We start from the raw sequence: 16,873 nt of genomic DNA, 5'->3' as shown, positions 1-16,873 counted from the left end.
TAAAAATCCTCTTCCAAATTACAAGAAGGGAGGAGCTCCATCATCAAATGATACAAGAGGAGCTTGTATAAATCACCTGTACAACAACACCATCAATCACATATTGATAGATGATAACCAAATAAATGTCATAAAAATCAAGGACAAACAAGACCATGCATCAATCAATGTGACAACCAAAGCTCAAAAATGCGTCTTGAAAGGGCATACATCAACATCCACCACTATTCCCAATACTCAATATGATTTGGTTTATCAACTACAGAGAACTCCTGCTCAAATATCTATACTCGAGTTGCTCAAGTTCTCACCAAAAGATAAGGATATCTTAGAACAAGCATTGGTTGAAACAAACATTCCTCAAGATCTGGACATTGATAAAATTCCAAGCCATGGTGGCTCATATGACAGGGCCTCATAAACTCACCTTTTCCAACATGATAATGTCTCTTTGAGTCATCCACATAACACTCCCCTTCATATCAAAGTCTTAGTCTACAAACATCGAGTTAAAAGAGTATTAATAGATGGAGGAGTTGGTCTCAATATATGTGCTTTAAAGCTTATCCGTGCATTAGGCTTCTTTGAGAAGTCTATTGATCCAAACAAAAAGATCACCATCAAGGCCTATGATGATGAAGACAAGTCATCTAAAGGAACAGTGATACTACCTATTTAGGTAGGACTGATACAAAGGGACACTATGTGCCAAGTCTTAGACATAGACTTAACATACAATATTCTATTGGGTCATCCTTGGATACATGAAATGCAAGTAGTGCCTTCAACATACCATCAGTGTGTCAAATTCCCATATAATGGACAGGAAATCTCCATATCTACCGATAATAATCCTTTTCAACATTGCAATGCTATGGGGACAGCTCAAGACAGCCTAGTTCCACACAATAGGAAAGCTCCAGCTTCCTTAGCATTAGATCATCATCAAGAAAAAATCAAGTCTTTATCCATGGACTTCAAACAAAAGTTGAAATCAAAGATCAAGGCATGGGAGAATACTATTTTGAACCCATGTGTCTATCAAAATTACCAACATCACCAAAATCTCATGGACAACCTTCTGCATCGACACATCAATCAACACAACCCATCACCAAGTTTGATGGAAAATTTATCCAATTGGGCACACTAGCAAATGAATCATAAGGGAAAGACATCCTTAGTTGGCTATACAAGGATGAGGAAGAGGTCAGAGCTGCTACTCTAGAGGTGGCCATACCAACACAACAATATGGTTAATGATTCCTGATCATACGACGGATGGGATACAATAGCAATGGACCTATAGATATTATTGGTGTCTGATTTTTCATCTTGTAAGAACTATGAGATTAGGTGAAAGATAACCTGCATGAAAAGGAGAAATAGGAGGGTCACTTTGGTGAAAGAAGGTCGGCTCATCTGCTCGCCAAAGACAAGAAAAACAAATTGAAACCGAAGATGTTTCCCCTGAACCGGCAAAGGCTTTTACCCTTGATGATGATGACAACTCAGGAGCTCTAGTGAGGAGGGGGGGAGGATGAGGAATTTCAGGTGGAAGGGGAGGAACAAGGGGAGGACAGTAAGGAGGATTCAAAGGGTTTAAGTGATTCTCTAGAGGACAAGGTTGATTCAAAACAAAAATCCTTGCTTCAAAATACTTTTTTAGGATGTGGAAATGGTGCCCTGTTCTCAGGACTCTCCTACCGAGGAGGAGAATTTTAGCATCAAATAATAGCAAAACTAGATAATTAACCTACAAGTTAAGGTCATGAACCTTAAAGCGAAGATGGACGAATATAGGCAAGGACATCAGCTAATGGGAGAGGCCTTGAATTCCCTATGTGCTATTACTGATGAATTATGCAGAATGTCGTTATGGGGTTTGTCTTGAGATAGAGAAAGATGAAGAAAAAAGCAAAAAAGATGAAGGATGTCAACCTGCAAGAGGAGCAGAAAGAGGACATGTTGTAACCTAAGATCTAGAAGGAACTGATGTAGTGTCTTGTGCGGGAATGGAACGTCATCAAGGATGAGTAGGATGCTATTGGGTTGGTGCTTTTTTTTGGTCTGGGTTGATTTCAAAAGATGATAGTATTAGTTTTAACATGGACTTTTATCTAAACAGGCCTGCATGCCTTATGTTGGGTGTTTTCATGTGGATTAAGTACTCTGATACTATTATGAACTCTTTTTAGTTATATGCTAGTAGTTGTATTATGGATAGTAGGAAGTTGGAGAGGGTTATTATGTTTAGTTATGTGGGTATTGTTAGTGTTTTATTACTTTTGAGAGTTGTTTCTATGCTTTCTGGGGTGTTGGCTATCCGATGCCAGCGATTGTGTCGTTGCTCTCTAGTTTATTTGTTTTTTTTGTAAGGGTTTAGGACCCCTTCCCTACTAAAATAATAAAAGACATTTATAAAAAGATATTGCATATGAATTACCTATTTCAAATTGCCCATTAGAATATTGGACTTTTATTTATAGTAAACTGTGATACTTCAAAATTGCATCTAACGCCTTACAACAAATGATGGCTTATTTATATGACTACCGAGTGATAGTTTATGCCACCATATATCAGATACTAAATACGGAGGTGATACACTCATAGCTGATTATTAGGATGTAGATGAGCATACTCCTATATAGATTTAGGGACAGAATACAATACTGTAGTCAGTGGTTCCAGAAGGGCAGGTGAAAGTGCTGGAAGTATCATCCTTGGCATAACTGTAGGCCTGAGGGCACTGGTTCTTGAAGATCATCGAGTAGTTTGTGGCAGGGCAGTTGTCGACATAGGCACCTCTGTAGCAATACTGGTCAGTTTGAAAGACAGTGCAGGCACTATTGCATCCGCCATTCACCTTCAACTCAGCAGGGCAAACAGCATTGACGTCGGCTTTGCATGCAGGGGCAGTGCACTGTCCGTTTGTAGGATTGATGGAGAGAGGACCGTTGAATTCGTCCACCAGGGAGACGTCGTAGAAGTCCTTGTTGCCATCTCCATTGAGGGTGTACTCAGCCAGCGTGGTGGGAATGCCTCCCGAGACCTGGCAGCTCAATTGGCCGTTGCAGTCACCGGTTTGACAGGTTCCTCGGTCGCTCGCATCAAAAGAGCAGCCGGTTCGGCCCCAGAATCTTGCTCCCTTTGTCCCTGCCGGCACATCGACGGTCCATGTCTTACCCTGGTCGAGCTGCTGCCCTCCGCCGGGTAATCCTGCCGCCCAAACCGTGTACCTGCACTGGTTCGTTATCTCAAACTTAACTGCTGCCGCCTCTGCAACAAAAAACACACGCATATTATTATTGTGAACCTCGGATATATAGTGTATTCAATCTAAAACTCTTATGTTACCAATACAGCTTACCTTGCATCTGAAGATATATAGCCAGTCCAGCCACAAGAATAAGCACAAGATCTGATACTGTTGCCATTATACCGTCTGTATTGAACGGTCGAATGAAGATGGATAGATTGAGTATATGAAGAAGGATTCATCATTTATATAGGAAAAGATCTCCCGGGCAGACACGAAGGAAGCATGGACTCAGTCTGAGCAGTAGTGTGACGTACGAGGGCACCCTCTATCCAGCTTCTACGATGCATCTGCATGTAGTTATATGTCTATGTAAAATGCATTATATGCATAGGATGTGTAACATGCATTGTATGAATAAGATTCTAAGATGCATCTAGATGCAGTTATATGTATATGCAACATGTATTATATGCATAAAATGTGTAACATGTATTGTATTCATAGAATTGTCAATGCATCGTACGAAAGCCCTTGTTATTAGAATTCAAACTTACATTTAGTGCATGACTTGACTTCAGGTTGCATTTAGTGCATGACTTGACTTCAGGTAACCGCTGCCCAGTTTCCGACCGTAATAACTTCAGAAGGAAGCAAACTAGCATGGACCCGGCTGAGAAGCCGTGGATGCTACGAGAGCCCTGGTTTATCAGAACTCAAACCTGCATTGAATACATGAAATGACTCTAGGTAACAGCTGGCCAGTTTTTGATCCTAACTATTTCAGTGACTTGAAAAGCCAAGGTAGCCTAAGAATCAAATCGGAAGATGTAAAATTATCTTGATAAAGATTTTAACTTCATAGAATTTCTTTTGCTTAAACTTGATATTTTGTTTGATTGACCCACTTTTTAAAAATTATATATTTTGTTTTCTTATAAATGTTTTTAAATCTATTTTTTAAATTTATTCTTATTAATGTATTTATAAATTTATTTAAGTTTATTAGTAATTAAAAGTGAGAATACAATTTATTAATAAATAATGTTCAAACAAAAAACTGTAGAAAAATTATTTGAAGAAGATGTTAAGTTCATAGAATCAAATTGGAAAAGCTTACAATTTCTTTTGGTTAAACTTGATATTTTGTTTGATTGATCCATTTTTCTAAATTATATACTTTGTTTTCTTATGAATGTTTCTCAATCTATTTTTAAAATTTTATGTTTATTAATGTATTTATAAATTTTTCAAGTTTGTCGATAATTAAAAGTGAGATTACAACTTATTAATTAATACTCAACATATCAATAGTTTAAAATTTAATATTTGAAAAATATACATTTTAATTGACTTTTGTAACTAATATTATAATAATTTCAAAAAATTGGTTTAATTTTTAAATAGGTATTATTTGCTTTCAAATAAAAATGTTAAATAAGTAGTGGAATATGAACTTATGATTTAAAAAAATAGACTAAATTATTATCAATAGTGAAATAAGAATATCTTGAAATGTCGATTAGGTCTAGGGGAACAAGTTTTTTTTAGAAATTTGCAAATCTAAAAGGACAACTATATTTTCTAAATATTTAAAATTTTCTAGTCAGAGATTTTTTTTATGATTATTTTAGGATTTTTTTTCTTTGTATATACTTAGTTTCAAACAATGAGATTAAAAATAAGTAATCATACATAAAATTTTAACTATGACTAAGAAATTCTAAGAAAGTAATCTAAACTCCCTTACATCTTCTTTGCAACCCTTCCCTATTTGCAAAAGGCTTGAAACTCCTTGAGAATATTTTCTCTTTGTAGATAAGCAATTCCTCTTTAGGAGTCTAGATTTCTTTCCCAATTTACAGGTTTATATTGGTAATTTGAAAAATATATTTGTTAGATCATATTAAATTCTTTTTTCAATATTTCATTCTTGTCCTATTTTATCTTACAAGGGAGTCCTTCACCCCGTTATATATTTATTCTTAAGGTAGTTGGCTCTAAATTATTTATTAATAGTTGAAGGGCCAAGGGTGTTATCTAGGGTTGGTCTTCAAATAGAAGTCTTAATGCTCAGTCCCATATCTAATTTGTCTATTATACAATATTGGTGGGGGCTACAAAAATAAATAAAAAAATAAACTTTAGGAAGTCCTTATATATTTATTTGGCTACTTTAGAGTTAAAGTTCAATGAAACTAAATCCAACATCCTTTTTTTCCCATATCATATGGCTATTTATGTTTTGTTGGTTTGATTTGTTGTGAAACTTGGTTGTCTTTAATATTACAGCTATTATCTGAATATTGATGACCCTTACGGTTGGAAACTGGGCAGCTCTTACCTGAAGTCAAGTCATGTTATAAATGCAAGCTTGAATTCTGTAACCGGAATGCGTACGATACTAGCCTTCTCATGCCGGGTCCTTCCTCTGTTGCTTCCTTCATGACCGGCGGAGCGATCTTTTTCTATATAAATGAATAATCCCTCCTCATATACCCAATCTATCTATCTTCATTCAATCGTTCAATTCAGACGGTATAATGGCGATGGTATCAGATCTTGCGCTTGTTCTTGTGGCTGGACTGGCCATATCTTTACATATGCAACGTAAGATGTGTTGGTAAAATAATACGTGTTGTAGGTTGTTGAATGGTATATACATCTCTCTAGGCCTTACGATAATTTTTGTGTGTGTATGTTTTGTTGCAGAGGCGTGGGCAGTTAAGTTTGATATACGAAACCAGTGCGGGTACACAGTTTGGGCGGCAGGACTACCAGGAGGAGGGCAGCAGCTTGACCAAGGTCAGACATGGACCGTCGATGTGCCGGCAGGGACAAAGGCGGCAAGATTCTGGGGCCGAACTGGCTGTTCTTTCGATGCGAGCGGCCGAGGAACCTGTCAAACTGGTGACTGCAACGGCCAACTGAGCTGCCAAGTCTCGGGGGGCGTTCCGACCACGCTGGTCGAGTACACCCTAAATGGAGATGGCAACCAGGACTTCTACGATGTCTCCCTGGTTGACGGCTTCAACGTTCCTCTCTCCATCAATCCTACAAATGGACAGTGCACTGCCCCTGCATGCAAAGCCGACGTGAATGCTGCTTGCCCTGCTGAATTGAAGGTGAATGGTGGATGCAATAGTGCCTGTACTGTCTTTCAAACTGACCAGTATTGCTGCAGAGGTTCCTATGTCAAGAACTGCCCCGCCACAAACTACTCGATGATGTTCAAGAACCAGTGCCCACAGGCATACAGTTATGCTAAGGACGATTCTTCCAGCACTTTCACCTGCCCCTCTGGTACCACCGACTATAGTATTGTATTCTGTCCCTAGATATATATAGGATCATCATAGTCATTATAACCTCCAAATAATCAGCTATGATCTTATCACCCGTGTATTTAGTATCTGATATATGGTGGCATAAACTATCATTTGGTAGAGTCATGTAAATAAGCCATCGGTTGGTGTAAGGTATACATGCCAGTTTCCAAGTATCACAGTTTATTGTAAATAAAATTCCATCGGTATTTTAATGGGTAATGAGGAAAAGCTAATCCATATGCAGTTATCTTTTTAACATTTTAAGTTCTAATATATTAAATATATATATATATTCAAATAGTACAGATATTTACTTGTTTTGAATTATAAATCTTAATTTTAAAATATAGATTATTTACATTCATCAAATAAAATTTTGAGTCACAATTGATTTTTTTGTAAACTAGCTACTTTTGGGTGTTGCATTCCATATATATTAAAAATTGAAAATTTTTCAATTAAATAACAAATCTAAAATAGGGCCAGAATGCATCTCTACTCTTACTTACGTAGACAAAATCCTACATAGTAGCTACATCCAATATCTCTTATCAGCTTTACATTCAAACTAAACATACTAGAGAAACTAAGTTTCAATTTTCACATTATTACCTTTTGGAATATCTTGATTAGGTTTTTGGTTGTTTGTGAATGCAAAGGACGAGTTGACATGATCTAGACTCACTACATTAATGGAGGCCTTTAAGAAGTCCACACACTTTTGCACTTAGCACTATCAGTTCTTCACCCTATCTCCAACCACCTCAATAGGGAAAGGAACCCATGAGCCAAATTACTTTACAATAATTAAAATTATATTACTTGACATTTTTTTTTTCTTGTTCTTATTTTTATTTAAATGTTATGAGTTATTTTATTTGGAAAGATTATTTCATTTTACTTGAAATTAATTTTATATTTTTTAGTTGAAAGTTGTTATATATTTCTAATTTTGAAATATGTATTCATTATGTATTTATTTTATGTTTGTAGTAAGATATGTCACTCTTTGATGTGACAAGGACATATGGTGCTAATAAGATAGAGTAAGAATTAATAAATAAATATACTCAACACAAAACTAATCTACTTTCCAATACATATTGTATCAACTCAATCCATAATAGTGGATTCTAATAAATTTGCATGGATATACACATATTTAAAATTTTTAAACTATAATAATAAGATGGGAGAAATTTTTCCGTAACTATATATTACATACAAATTGCCTTTATCACATTATTGGTGATATGATAGTAATTATTGTAGACGTATAAATCTGACCACTTTCCTAAATGAATATTTAATATTTATTTTAATCTCATTCTTCTATTTAATTAAATTCTTTATATTCATCTATTTGATTAAATGAATTACTCAATTTATTTAATTAAGTTCACCTAAGCCTTTTCTAGCCTTTGATTAAATAAATTACTTTATTTAATTAAATTCCCCCTTCTCCCCTTTTAATTAAACTTACATTTAATTAAATTAATCCTTGCAAATAAATAATTCTAATTTATTTATTTAAATCCCTCACTTGTATTTATGCAAGTTGCATCTATTTGATTGAAATAAAGTAGTTTTATTTTAATTAAATTCCTTTTTCCTCCACTTCCATTTTCCTACATCTCCCACTTGCCTCCCTAAACCCCTTCTAGATTATTCTAATCAATTCTAATTTAGCCTAATCCATCTCCTAATTATTGTCACATCCCTAAGAAAAGGGAAGTCACTTCTCAAACCCTCAAAGTCTTCAATAACTATTAAAGGCTTTATGTCCTCAACAAGTTAACCCTCAAAGTCTTCATAACCATTAATGGTTAACTCAACCTTCTTTCATGGCTAGAGACTTTCTCTCTAACTCAACCCTCATCTAACCCAAGGGTCTCATAAAACATTCATGGCTTTAACTTTGGTTATCCCTTTAACCCTTGCACAAGAGTTTACTGCTTGGGTAAAAGCTTTATCCAATGGATAACCCTAACCTAACATTAACCCTTAGCTCCTAAGGTAACCATCATGTCTTCTCAAGCATTTAATTATTATTTCATCTCCTCTCAAGCAACCTCTTGTTGACAATTGTCACCATTTCATTGGTGAGAATTGTAAACATGGATTGATAACTTTCAATCCTGGCCCTTGTTAAGATTATCCAATCTTGACCATCCATTTCCCTATTTTCCCTATAAATAGAGCTCTCATTCTCTCATTTTGAGATATCCAAGTTTCATGCATGTAATCTATAGTCATTTTACTGAGCATTTAGCCTCTCTTTGATAAAATCATCTTAATAGCATTTTAGAAGTAATTTTAAATATCATAGCATATCCATGTTAGACTAGTATATATTGTTAGGAGAGGATTGCTAATCTTTATCATAACATAAAATTCATACTAGTTTAAAATCATCATAGATTCAATATCATACATATCTAGGAATGAAATCATGGTAAATTAATCAAACATCACCCATTCTTGGAGTTGTTATTCCTAAGTCACTTTGCTCCGTGATTTGAGAGAAAAGACATTGACTTGAGGGATCCTGTGAGATAGAGAACAATGGAACATCCCTTGGGAAGTTGAGCTATTCAATATAGCTTCATAACTTGCACCAAGAGTCCCATTGGTGTGTGGATCTTTTGGAACCTGAATTTTATGTTTTTGTACACCACTGCATTTCCCACAAACATTTCTGGCACCCACCATGGGGCTCGAAATTAGGTCATTCCCTTCTCACCGACCATTTAAATGGCACTCTAAGAGAAACTCGGGATGACAGGCTTGCTAAACGATTTAACTGCTTGAAATGAAGAAAGCATGAAAGAGTGGTTTGGCATTTTGGTCACCCAATTAAGGGGAGAGCATATACTTTCCACTTTCGAGACAAGGCACTCAAGTGTTCTTTTTAACCTTTCAAAGAAATGATTTGCTAACTTCTGTTTGGAGATTTTGCTCCAAAAAGTATGGTGTTCTTTTTAACCTTTTATAGCAATGATTTTCTATCAAAAAATTGGAAATCCTGGTCAACAAAAGAAATCGTGATTTTGGTCAACAAAATTAAAGTTGATAAGTGAGAACTTTCCCTTTTTCCTTGCACAAAATAAAGATGAGTTTCTTTTACTTTTGCAATAAATTAAAATGAATCCTTTTAGGCACCAAAGGAAGGTGAATTTCTTTTTACCTTTGTTGATTGAAAAGTAAATTTGTTGTTCTTTTAAAACCCGAACGAAGTGTTTTCCTAACTTGGAAGAATGAAATTTTTTTCTTTGTTGTTCTTTTTACCCATGCAATAAGAAAAAGATGAAGTTTTGTTTTAAATACCAAAGGAAAGTATGAAGTTCATTTTAAACATCCCAAAGAACTTATGAGGTTTATTTTAAGCTTTTGCAATAAAAAAGAGGGTGAGTTCTTTTTAACTAACTTTTGAAAGAAAGAAAAGAAAAACTTAAACTAACTCCTATTGCTCCTGCAGAAAAAGGTTTGAACCTGAACAAAATCAGTTAGCAAAATAATCAAATTCTGAGGGTGGGCTTCACAAGCCTAAAATTTTCTTTCTTCGATTACAGTTTTGCGTTTTCCTTTGTTAGAGCTATGCATTAGACTATTGCACAGGTGAGCTACAGAAACGTGCAGATGCACTACAAAAACATGAAAATGTGCTACAAAATGACTTCTATGCGCTAAGATGGTTACCGAATGTTCTACTATGTTTGTCGAATGCGTTATGATGATATAGAATACAACCAGAATATCAGGTGCTAACAAAAAGTCTAAATGTGCTAGTGGAGAGGTCTTCACTAAATAGTATACTAGAAGCACTAACTAATGTTTCTACGCACTAAAGAAAGGTCCCAATGTGCTAAACCAGCTTTCCCACGTGCTTGCAATATTGCTCCTACAAAAAAAATGATAAGATTAATGGGGTTCGGCCCCATGGTGGGCGCCACAAATGTGTGCAGGAAATGTGGTGTACAGAAACGTAAAATTAAGGTTCCAAAAGATCCACACACCAATGGGACTCTTGGTGCAAGTTATGGAGCTATATTGAATAGCTCAACTTCCCAAGGGATGTTCCATTGTTCTCTATCTAACATGATCCCTCAAGTCAATGTCTTTTCTCTCAAATCATTGAGCAAAGTGACTTAGGAATGACAACTCCAAGAATGTCAAGAAAACCCCTCATTCCAAAGGCTCATGGAAAGACTTATTGAAGCAAACGAGGAAAAATATATGCTCATGCTAACTAGAAAAGGAGTTACACTTCCTAAAGATTTTAATACCGAAAACTTAAGGAATGTCGCTGAAAGAATTTTTAGAACAAGGTCTAGAAATTATGCCTATCAAGACCAAAAAATAGAAGAAGAAACACATGGCCCATAAATCATGCATGAACAAAATAACACCCCCGAACACAACCATGGCCGACCTCAGGATAATCTTAATGAAAGGGGGAAGGTTTCCCTCGACATACAAATGCACCCATGGTCACTCTTACACAACAAATCCAAATGCTGCAAAGGCAAATGTAGAACATGCAACAAGGGACCACAATGCGATACTCCTTGGATGAAATCTGTCCTTACTCCTTTGACAGGAGATTAAACATGATACCTTTTCCCCCAAATTCAGATATGCGAAAGTACGACAAATACGATGCTAAAAGTGATCCTCGCAATCATGTTCGGGAATTTTGTACCATAAGCCTAGAGTTTTCTCACGATGATTCTTAATGAGACTATTCCCAAGAAGTTTGGGAGGGAAAACAATGGAGTGGTTGTCTAAACTTACACTTCCCATCAGATCATTTGATGAGTTTGTAAACAAATTTATCACAAAATACTCCTATAATATTTAGGATGCAATCACCATGTTGGATGTATGCAACACCAAACAAAAAAGCAATGAAACATTCATGGTGTTTCTTCAGTGTTGGAGACGTATGGTTTCAAGATATCCTCGAGACATGCCTGAAAAGGAAAAGATGGAGATCTTTATTGACAATCTAAATAGTGAGATGTGTTATCAACTCAAGCTCCAATGCATACCAGCTTTTACCAAGTTGATAGAAAATGGAATCCAAGTAGAGGAAGCCTACATCAAGAAAGGAACATTGAAGTTATTTAAGGAAGGAATTAACTCATCCAACACTCACTCCTTTAACAATAAAAATAACAACAACACTTTAGACAAATCAAGATTTTGGACAAGAAACAAAAACATTGTTAATGATGGAGGAGCTGATGCTAATGATATGAAGTCCAAACAACCAGTATTAGCTTTATGAGGTAATCCACAATCTAACAAAAATCAAAAGGGTGTTAATCAAGGCACTAACACTTATCCACAAAATACCAATCAAGGACCTTCAATTTCAAATACCAATAACAATACCCAAGGCAACAACAATAAACAAGGCTAACTGAGGGAATAATACAAACCAAAGAGGTAACACCAACACTTTCCCAAATAGACACATCTACACACCATTAGGGAAAACCTTAGAATTGACATTTCGAGAACTCCTGGCGAACAAAATTATCACATTACTGACCATAAACAACTTTGAACCCCAGGTCAAACCACCTTGGTGGAATGATTCGTATTTTTGTGATTTTCATCGAAACAAAGGACATCACACAAATGATTTCATGAGGCTTAAGAATATTGGTCAGGATATGATCAATAGAGGTGATTTAATGGTTGATGGTCTCAAAACAAACGGTGACCACGATGCTTTTAAAAATCCTCTTCCAAATTACAAGAAGGGAGGAGCTCCATCATCAAATGATACAAGAGGAGCTTGTATAAATCACCTGTACAACAACACCATCAATCACATATTGATAGATGATAACCAAATAAATGTCATAAAAATCAAGGACAAACAAGACCATGCATCAATCAATGTGACAACCAAAGCTCAAAAATGCGTCTTGAAAGGGCATACATCAACATCCACCACTATTCCCAATACTCAATATGATTTGGTTTATCAACTACAGAGAACTCCTGCTCAAATATCTATACTCGAGTTGCTCAAGTTCTCACCAAAAGATAAGGATATCTTAGAACAAGCATTGGTTGAAACAAACATTCCTCAAGATCTGGACATTGATAAAATTCCAAGCCATGGTGGCTCATATGACAGGGCCTCATAAACTCACCTTTTCCAACATGATAATGTCTCTTTGAGTCATCCACATAACACTCCCCTTCATATCAAAGTCTTAGTCTACAAACATCGAGTTAAAAGAGTATTAATAGATGGAGGAGTTGGTCTCAATATATGTGCTTTAAAGCTTATCCGTGCATTAGGCTTCTTTGAGAAGTCTATTGATCCAAACAAAAAGATCACCATCAAGGCCTATGATGATGAAGACAAGTCATCTAAAGGAACAGTGATACTACCTATTTAGGTAGGACTGATACAAAGGGACACTATGTGCCAAGTCTTAGACATAGACTTAACATACAATATTCTATTGGGTCATCCTTGGATACATGAAATGCAAGTAGTGCCTTCAACATACCATCAGTGTGTCAAATTCCCATATAATGGACAGGAAATCTCCATATCTACCGATAATAATCCTTTTCAACATTGCAATGCTATGGGGACAGCTCAAGACAGCCTAGTTCCACACAATAGGAAAGCTCCAGCTTCCTTAGCATTAGATCATCATCAAGAAAAAATCAAGTCTTTATCCATGGACTTCAAACAAAAGTTGAAATCAAAGATCAAGGCATGGGAGAATACTATTTTGAACCCATGTGTCTATCAAAATTACCAACATCACCAAAATCTCATGGACAACCTTCTGCATCGACACATCAATCAACACAACCCATCACCAAGTTTGATGGAAAATTTATCCAATTGGGCACACTAGCAAATGAATCATAAGGGAAAGACATCCTTAGTTGGCTATACAAGGATGAGGAAGAGGTCAGAGCTGCTACTCTAGAGGTGGCCATACCAACACAACAATATGGTTAATGATTCCTGATCATACGACGGATGGGATACAATAGCAATGGACCTATAGATATTATTGGTGTCTGATTTTTCATCTTGTAAGAACTATGAGATTAGGTGAAAGATAACCTGCATGAAAAGGAGAAATAGGAGGGTCACTTTGGTGAAAGAAGGTCGGCTCATCTGCTCGCCAAAGACAAGAAAAACAAATTGAAACCGAAGATGTTTCCCCTGAACCGGCAAAGGCTTTTACCCTTGATGATGATGACAACTCAGGAGCTCTAGTGAGGAGGGGGGGAGGATGAGGAATTTCAGGTGGAAGGGGAGGAACAAGGGGAGGACAGTAAGGAGGATTCAAAGGGTTTAAGTGATTCTCTAGAGGACAAGGTTGATTCAAAACAAAAATCCTTGCTTCAAAATACTTTTTTAGGATGTGGAAATGGTGCCCTGTTCTCAGGACTCTCCTACCGAGGAGGAGAATTTTAGCATCAAATAATAGCAAAACTAGATAATTAACCTACAAGTTAAGGTCATGAACCTTAAAGCGAAGATGGACGAATATAGGCAAGGACATCAGCTAATGGGAGAGGCCTTGAATTCCCTATGTGCTATTACTGATGAATTATGCAGAATGTCGTTATGGGGTTTGTCTTGAGATAGAGAAAGATGAAGAAAAAAGCAAAAAAGATGAAGGATGTCAACCTGCAAGAGGAGCAGAAAGAGGACATGTTGTAACCTAAGATCTAGAAGGAACTGATGTAGTGTCTTGTGCGGGAATGGAACGTCATCAAGGATGAGTAGGATGCTATTGGGTTGGTGCTTTTTTTTGGTCTGGGTTGATTTCAAAAGATGATAGTATTAGTTTTAACATGGACTTTTATCTAAACAGGCCTGCATGCCTTATGTTGGGTGTTTTCATGTGGATTAAGTACTCTGATACTATTATGAACTCTTTTTAGTTATATGCTAGTAGTTGTATTATGGATAGTAGGAAGTTGGAGAGGGTTATTATGTTTAGTTATGTGGGTATTGTTAGTGTTTTATTACTTTTGAGAGTTGTTTCTATGCTTTCTGGGGTGTTGGCTATCCGATGCCAGCGATTGTGTCGTTGCTCTCTAGTTTATTTGTTTTTTTTGTAAGGGTTTAGGACCCCTTCCCTACTAAAATAATAAAAGACATTTATAAAAAGATATTGCATATGAATTACCTATTTCAAATTGCCCATTAGAATATTGGACTTTTATTTATAGTAAACTGTGATACTTCAAAATTGCATCTAACGCCTTACAACAAATGATGGCTTATTTATATGACTACCGAGTGATAGTTTATGCCACCATATATCAGATACTAAATACGGAGGTGATACACTCATAGCTGATTATTAGGATGTAGATGAGCATACTCCTATATAGATTTAGGGACAGAATACAATACTGTAGTCAGTGGTTCCAGAAGGGCAGGTGAAAGTGCTGGAAGTATCATCCTTGGCATAACTGTAGGCCTGAGGGCACTGGTTCTTGAAGATCATCGAGTAGTTTGTGGCAGGGCAGTTGTCGACATAGGCACCTCTGTAGCAATACTGGTCAGTTTGAAAGACAGTGCAGGCACTATTGCATCCGCCATTCACCTTCAACTCAGCAGGGCAAACAGCATTGACGTCGGCTTTGCATGCAGGGGCAGTGCACTGTCCGTTTGTAGGATTGATGGAGAGAGGACCGTTGAATTCGTCCACCAGGGAGACGTCGTAGAAGTCCTTGTTGCCATCTCCATTGAGGGTGTACTCAGCCAGCGTGGTGGGAATGCCTCCCGAGACCTGGCAGCTCAATTGGCCGTTGCAGTCACCGGTTTGACAGGTTCCTCGGTCGCTCGCATCAAAAGAGCAGCCGGTTCGGCCCCAGAATCTTGCTCCCTTTGTCCCTGCCGGCACATCGACGGTCCATGTCTTACCCTGGTCGAGCTGCTGCCCTCCGCCGGGTAATCCTGCCGCCCAAACCGTGTACCTGCACTGGTTCGTTATCTCAAACTTAACTGCTGCCGCCTCTGCAACAAAAAACACACGCATATTATTATTGTGAACCTCGGATATATAGTGTATTCAATCTAAAACTCTTATGTTACCAATACAGCTTACCTTGCATCTGAAGATATATAGCCAGTCCAGCCACAAGAATAAGCACAAGATCTGATACTGTTGCCATTATACCGTCTGTATTGAACGGTCGAATGAAGATGGATAGATTGAGTATATGAAGAAGGATTCATCATTTATATAGGAAAAGATCTCCCGGGCAGACACGAAGGAAGCATGGACTCAGTCTGAGCAGTAGTGTGACGTACGAGGGCACCCTCTATCCAGCTTCTACGATGCATCTGCATGTAGTTATATGTCTATGTAAAATGCATTATATGCATAGGATGTGTAACATGCATTGTATGAATAAGATTCTAAGATGCATCTAGATGCAGTTATATGTATATGCAACATGTATTATATGCATAAAATGTGTAACATGTATTGTATTCATAGAATTGTCAATGCATCGTACGAAAGCCCTTGTTATTAGAATTCAAACTTACATTTAGTGCATGACTTGACTTCAGGTTGCATTTAGTGCATGACTTGACTTCAGGTAACCGCTGCCCAGTTTCCGACCGTAATAACTTCAGAAGGAAGCAAACTAGCATGGACCCGGCTGAGAAGCCGTGGATGCTACGAGAGCCCTGGTTTATCAGAACTCAAACCTGCATTGAATACATGAAATGACTCTAGGTAACAGCTGGCCAGTTTTTGATCCTAACTATTTCAGTGACTTGAAAAGCCAAGGTAGCCTAAGAATCAAATCGGAAGATGTAAAATTATCTTGATAAAGATTTTAACTTCATAGAATTTCTTTTGCTTAAACTTGATATTTTGTTTGATTGACCCACTTTTTAAAAATTATATATTTTGTTTTCTTATAAATGTTTTTAAATCTATTTTTTAAATTTATTCTTATTAATGTATTTATAAATTTATTTAAGTTTATTAGTAATTAAAAGTGAGAATACAATTTATTAATAAATAATGTTCAAACAAAAAACTGTAGAAAAATTATTTGAAGAAGATGTTAAGTTCATAGAATCAAATTGGAAAAGCTTACAATTTCTTTTGGTTAAACTTGATATTTTGTTTGATTGATCCATTTTTCTAAATTATATACTTTGTTTTCTTATGAATGTTTCTCAATCTATTTTTAAAATTTTATGTTTATTAATGTATTTATAAATTTTTCAAGTTTGTCGATAATTAAAAGTGAG

At 36.4% G+C, this 16,873-nt stretch overlaps 3 protein-coding genes across 3 annotated transcripts; 1 reads left to right on the top strand and 2 right to left on the bottom strand.

The window, feature by feature from the left end:
• Positions 1-2,656: 2,656 nt before the first annotated feature.
• LOC131864490 (pathogenesis-related thaumatin-like protein 3.7) lies at positions 2,657-3,440 on the bottom strand. Its single transcript, XM_059215260.1, has 2 exons — positions 3,374-3,440; positions 2,657-3,282 (listed from the first exon to the last, which is right to left on the bottom strand). Exons 1-2 carry the CDS (start codon positions 3,438-3,440, stop codon positions 2,657-2,659), a joined length of 693 nt encoding a protein of 230 aa, XP_059071243.1.
• Positions 3,441-5,769: 2,329 nt separating this feature from the next.
• LOC131055990 (pathogenesis-related thaumatin-like protein 3.7) lies at positions 5,770-6,826 on the top strand. The gene is made up of 2 exons (XM_057990310.2): positions 5,770-5,872; positions 5,975-6,826. Exons 1-2 carry the CDS (start codon positions 5,806-5,808, stop codon positions 6,598-6,600), a joined length of 693 nt encoding a protein of 230 aa, XP_057846293.1. The 5' UTR covers positions 5,770-5,805; the 3' UTR covers positions 6,601-6,826.
• Positions 6,827-14,990: 8,164 nt separating this feature from the next.
• On the bottom strand, positions 14,991-15,774 carry LOC131864468 (pathogenesis-related thaumatin-like protein 3.7). Its single transcript, XM_059215239.1, has 2 exons — positions 15,708-15,774; positions 14,991-15,616 (listed from the first exon to the last, which is right to left on the bottom strand). Exons 1-2 carry the CDS (start codon positions 15,772-15,774, stop codon positions 14,991-14,993), a joined length of 693 nt encoding a protein of 230 aa, XP_059071222.1.
• Between the last annotated feature and the right edge of the window lie 1,099 nt (positions 15,775-16,873).

The sequence above is a fragment of the Cryptomeria japonica genome, unplaced genomic scaffold (assembly GCF_030272615.1).
Source record: "Cryptomeria japonica unplaced genomic scaffold, Sugi_1.0 HiC_scaffold_87, whole genome shotgun sequence".
In the NCBI taxonomy this organism is placed as follows: domain Eukaryota; kingdom Viridiplantae; phylum Streptophyta; class Pinopsida; order Cupressales; family Cupressaceae; genus Cryptomeria; species Cryptomeria japonica.
Note: the sequence above shows the minus strand (reverse complement) of the source record. Positions and strands in the feature narration are given on the sequence as shown.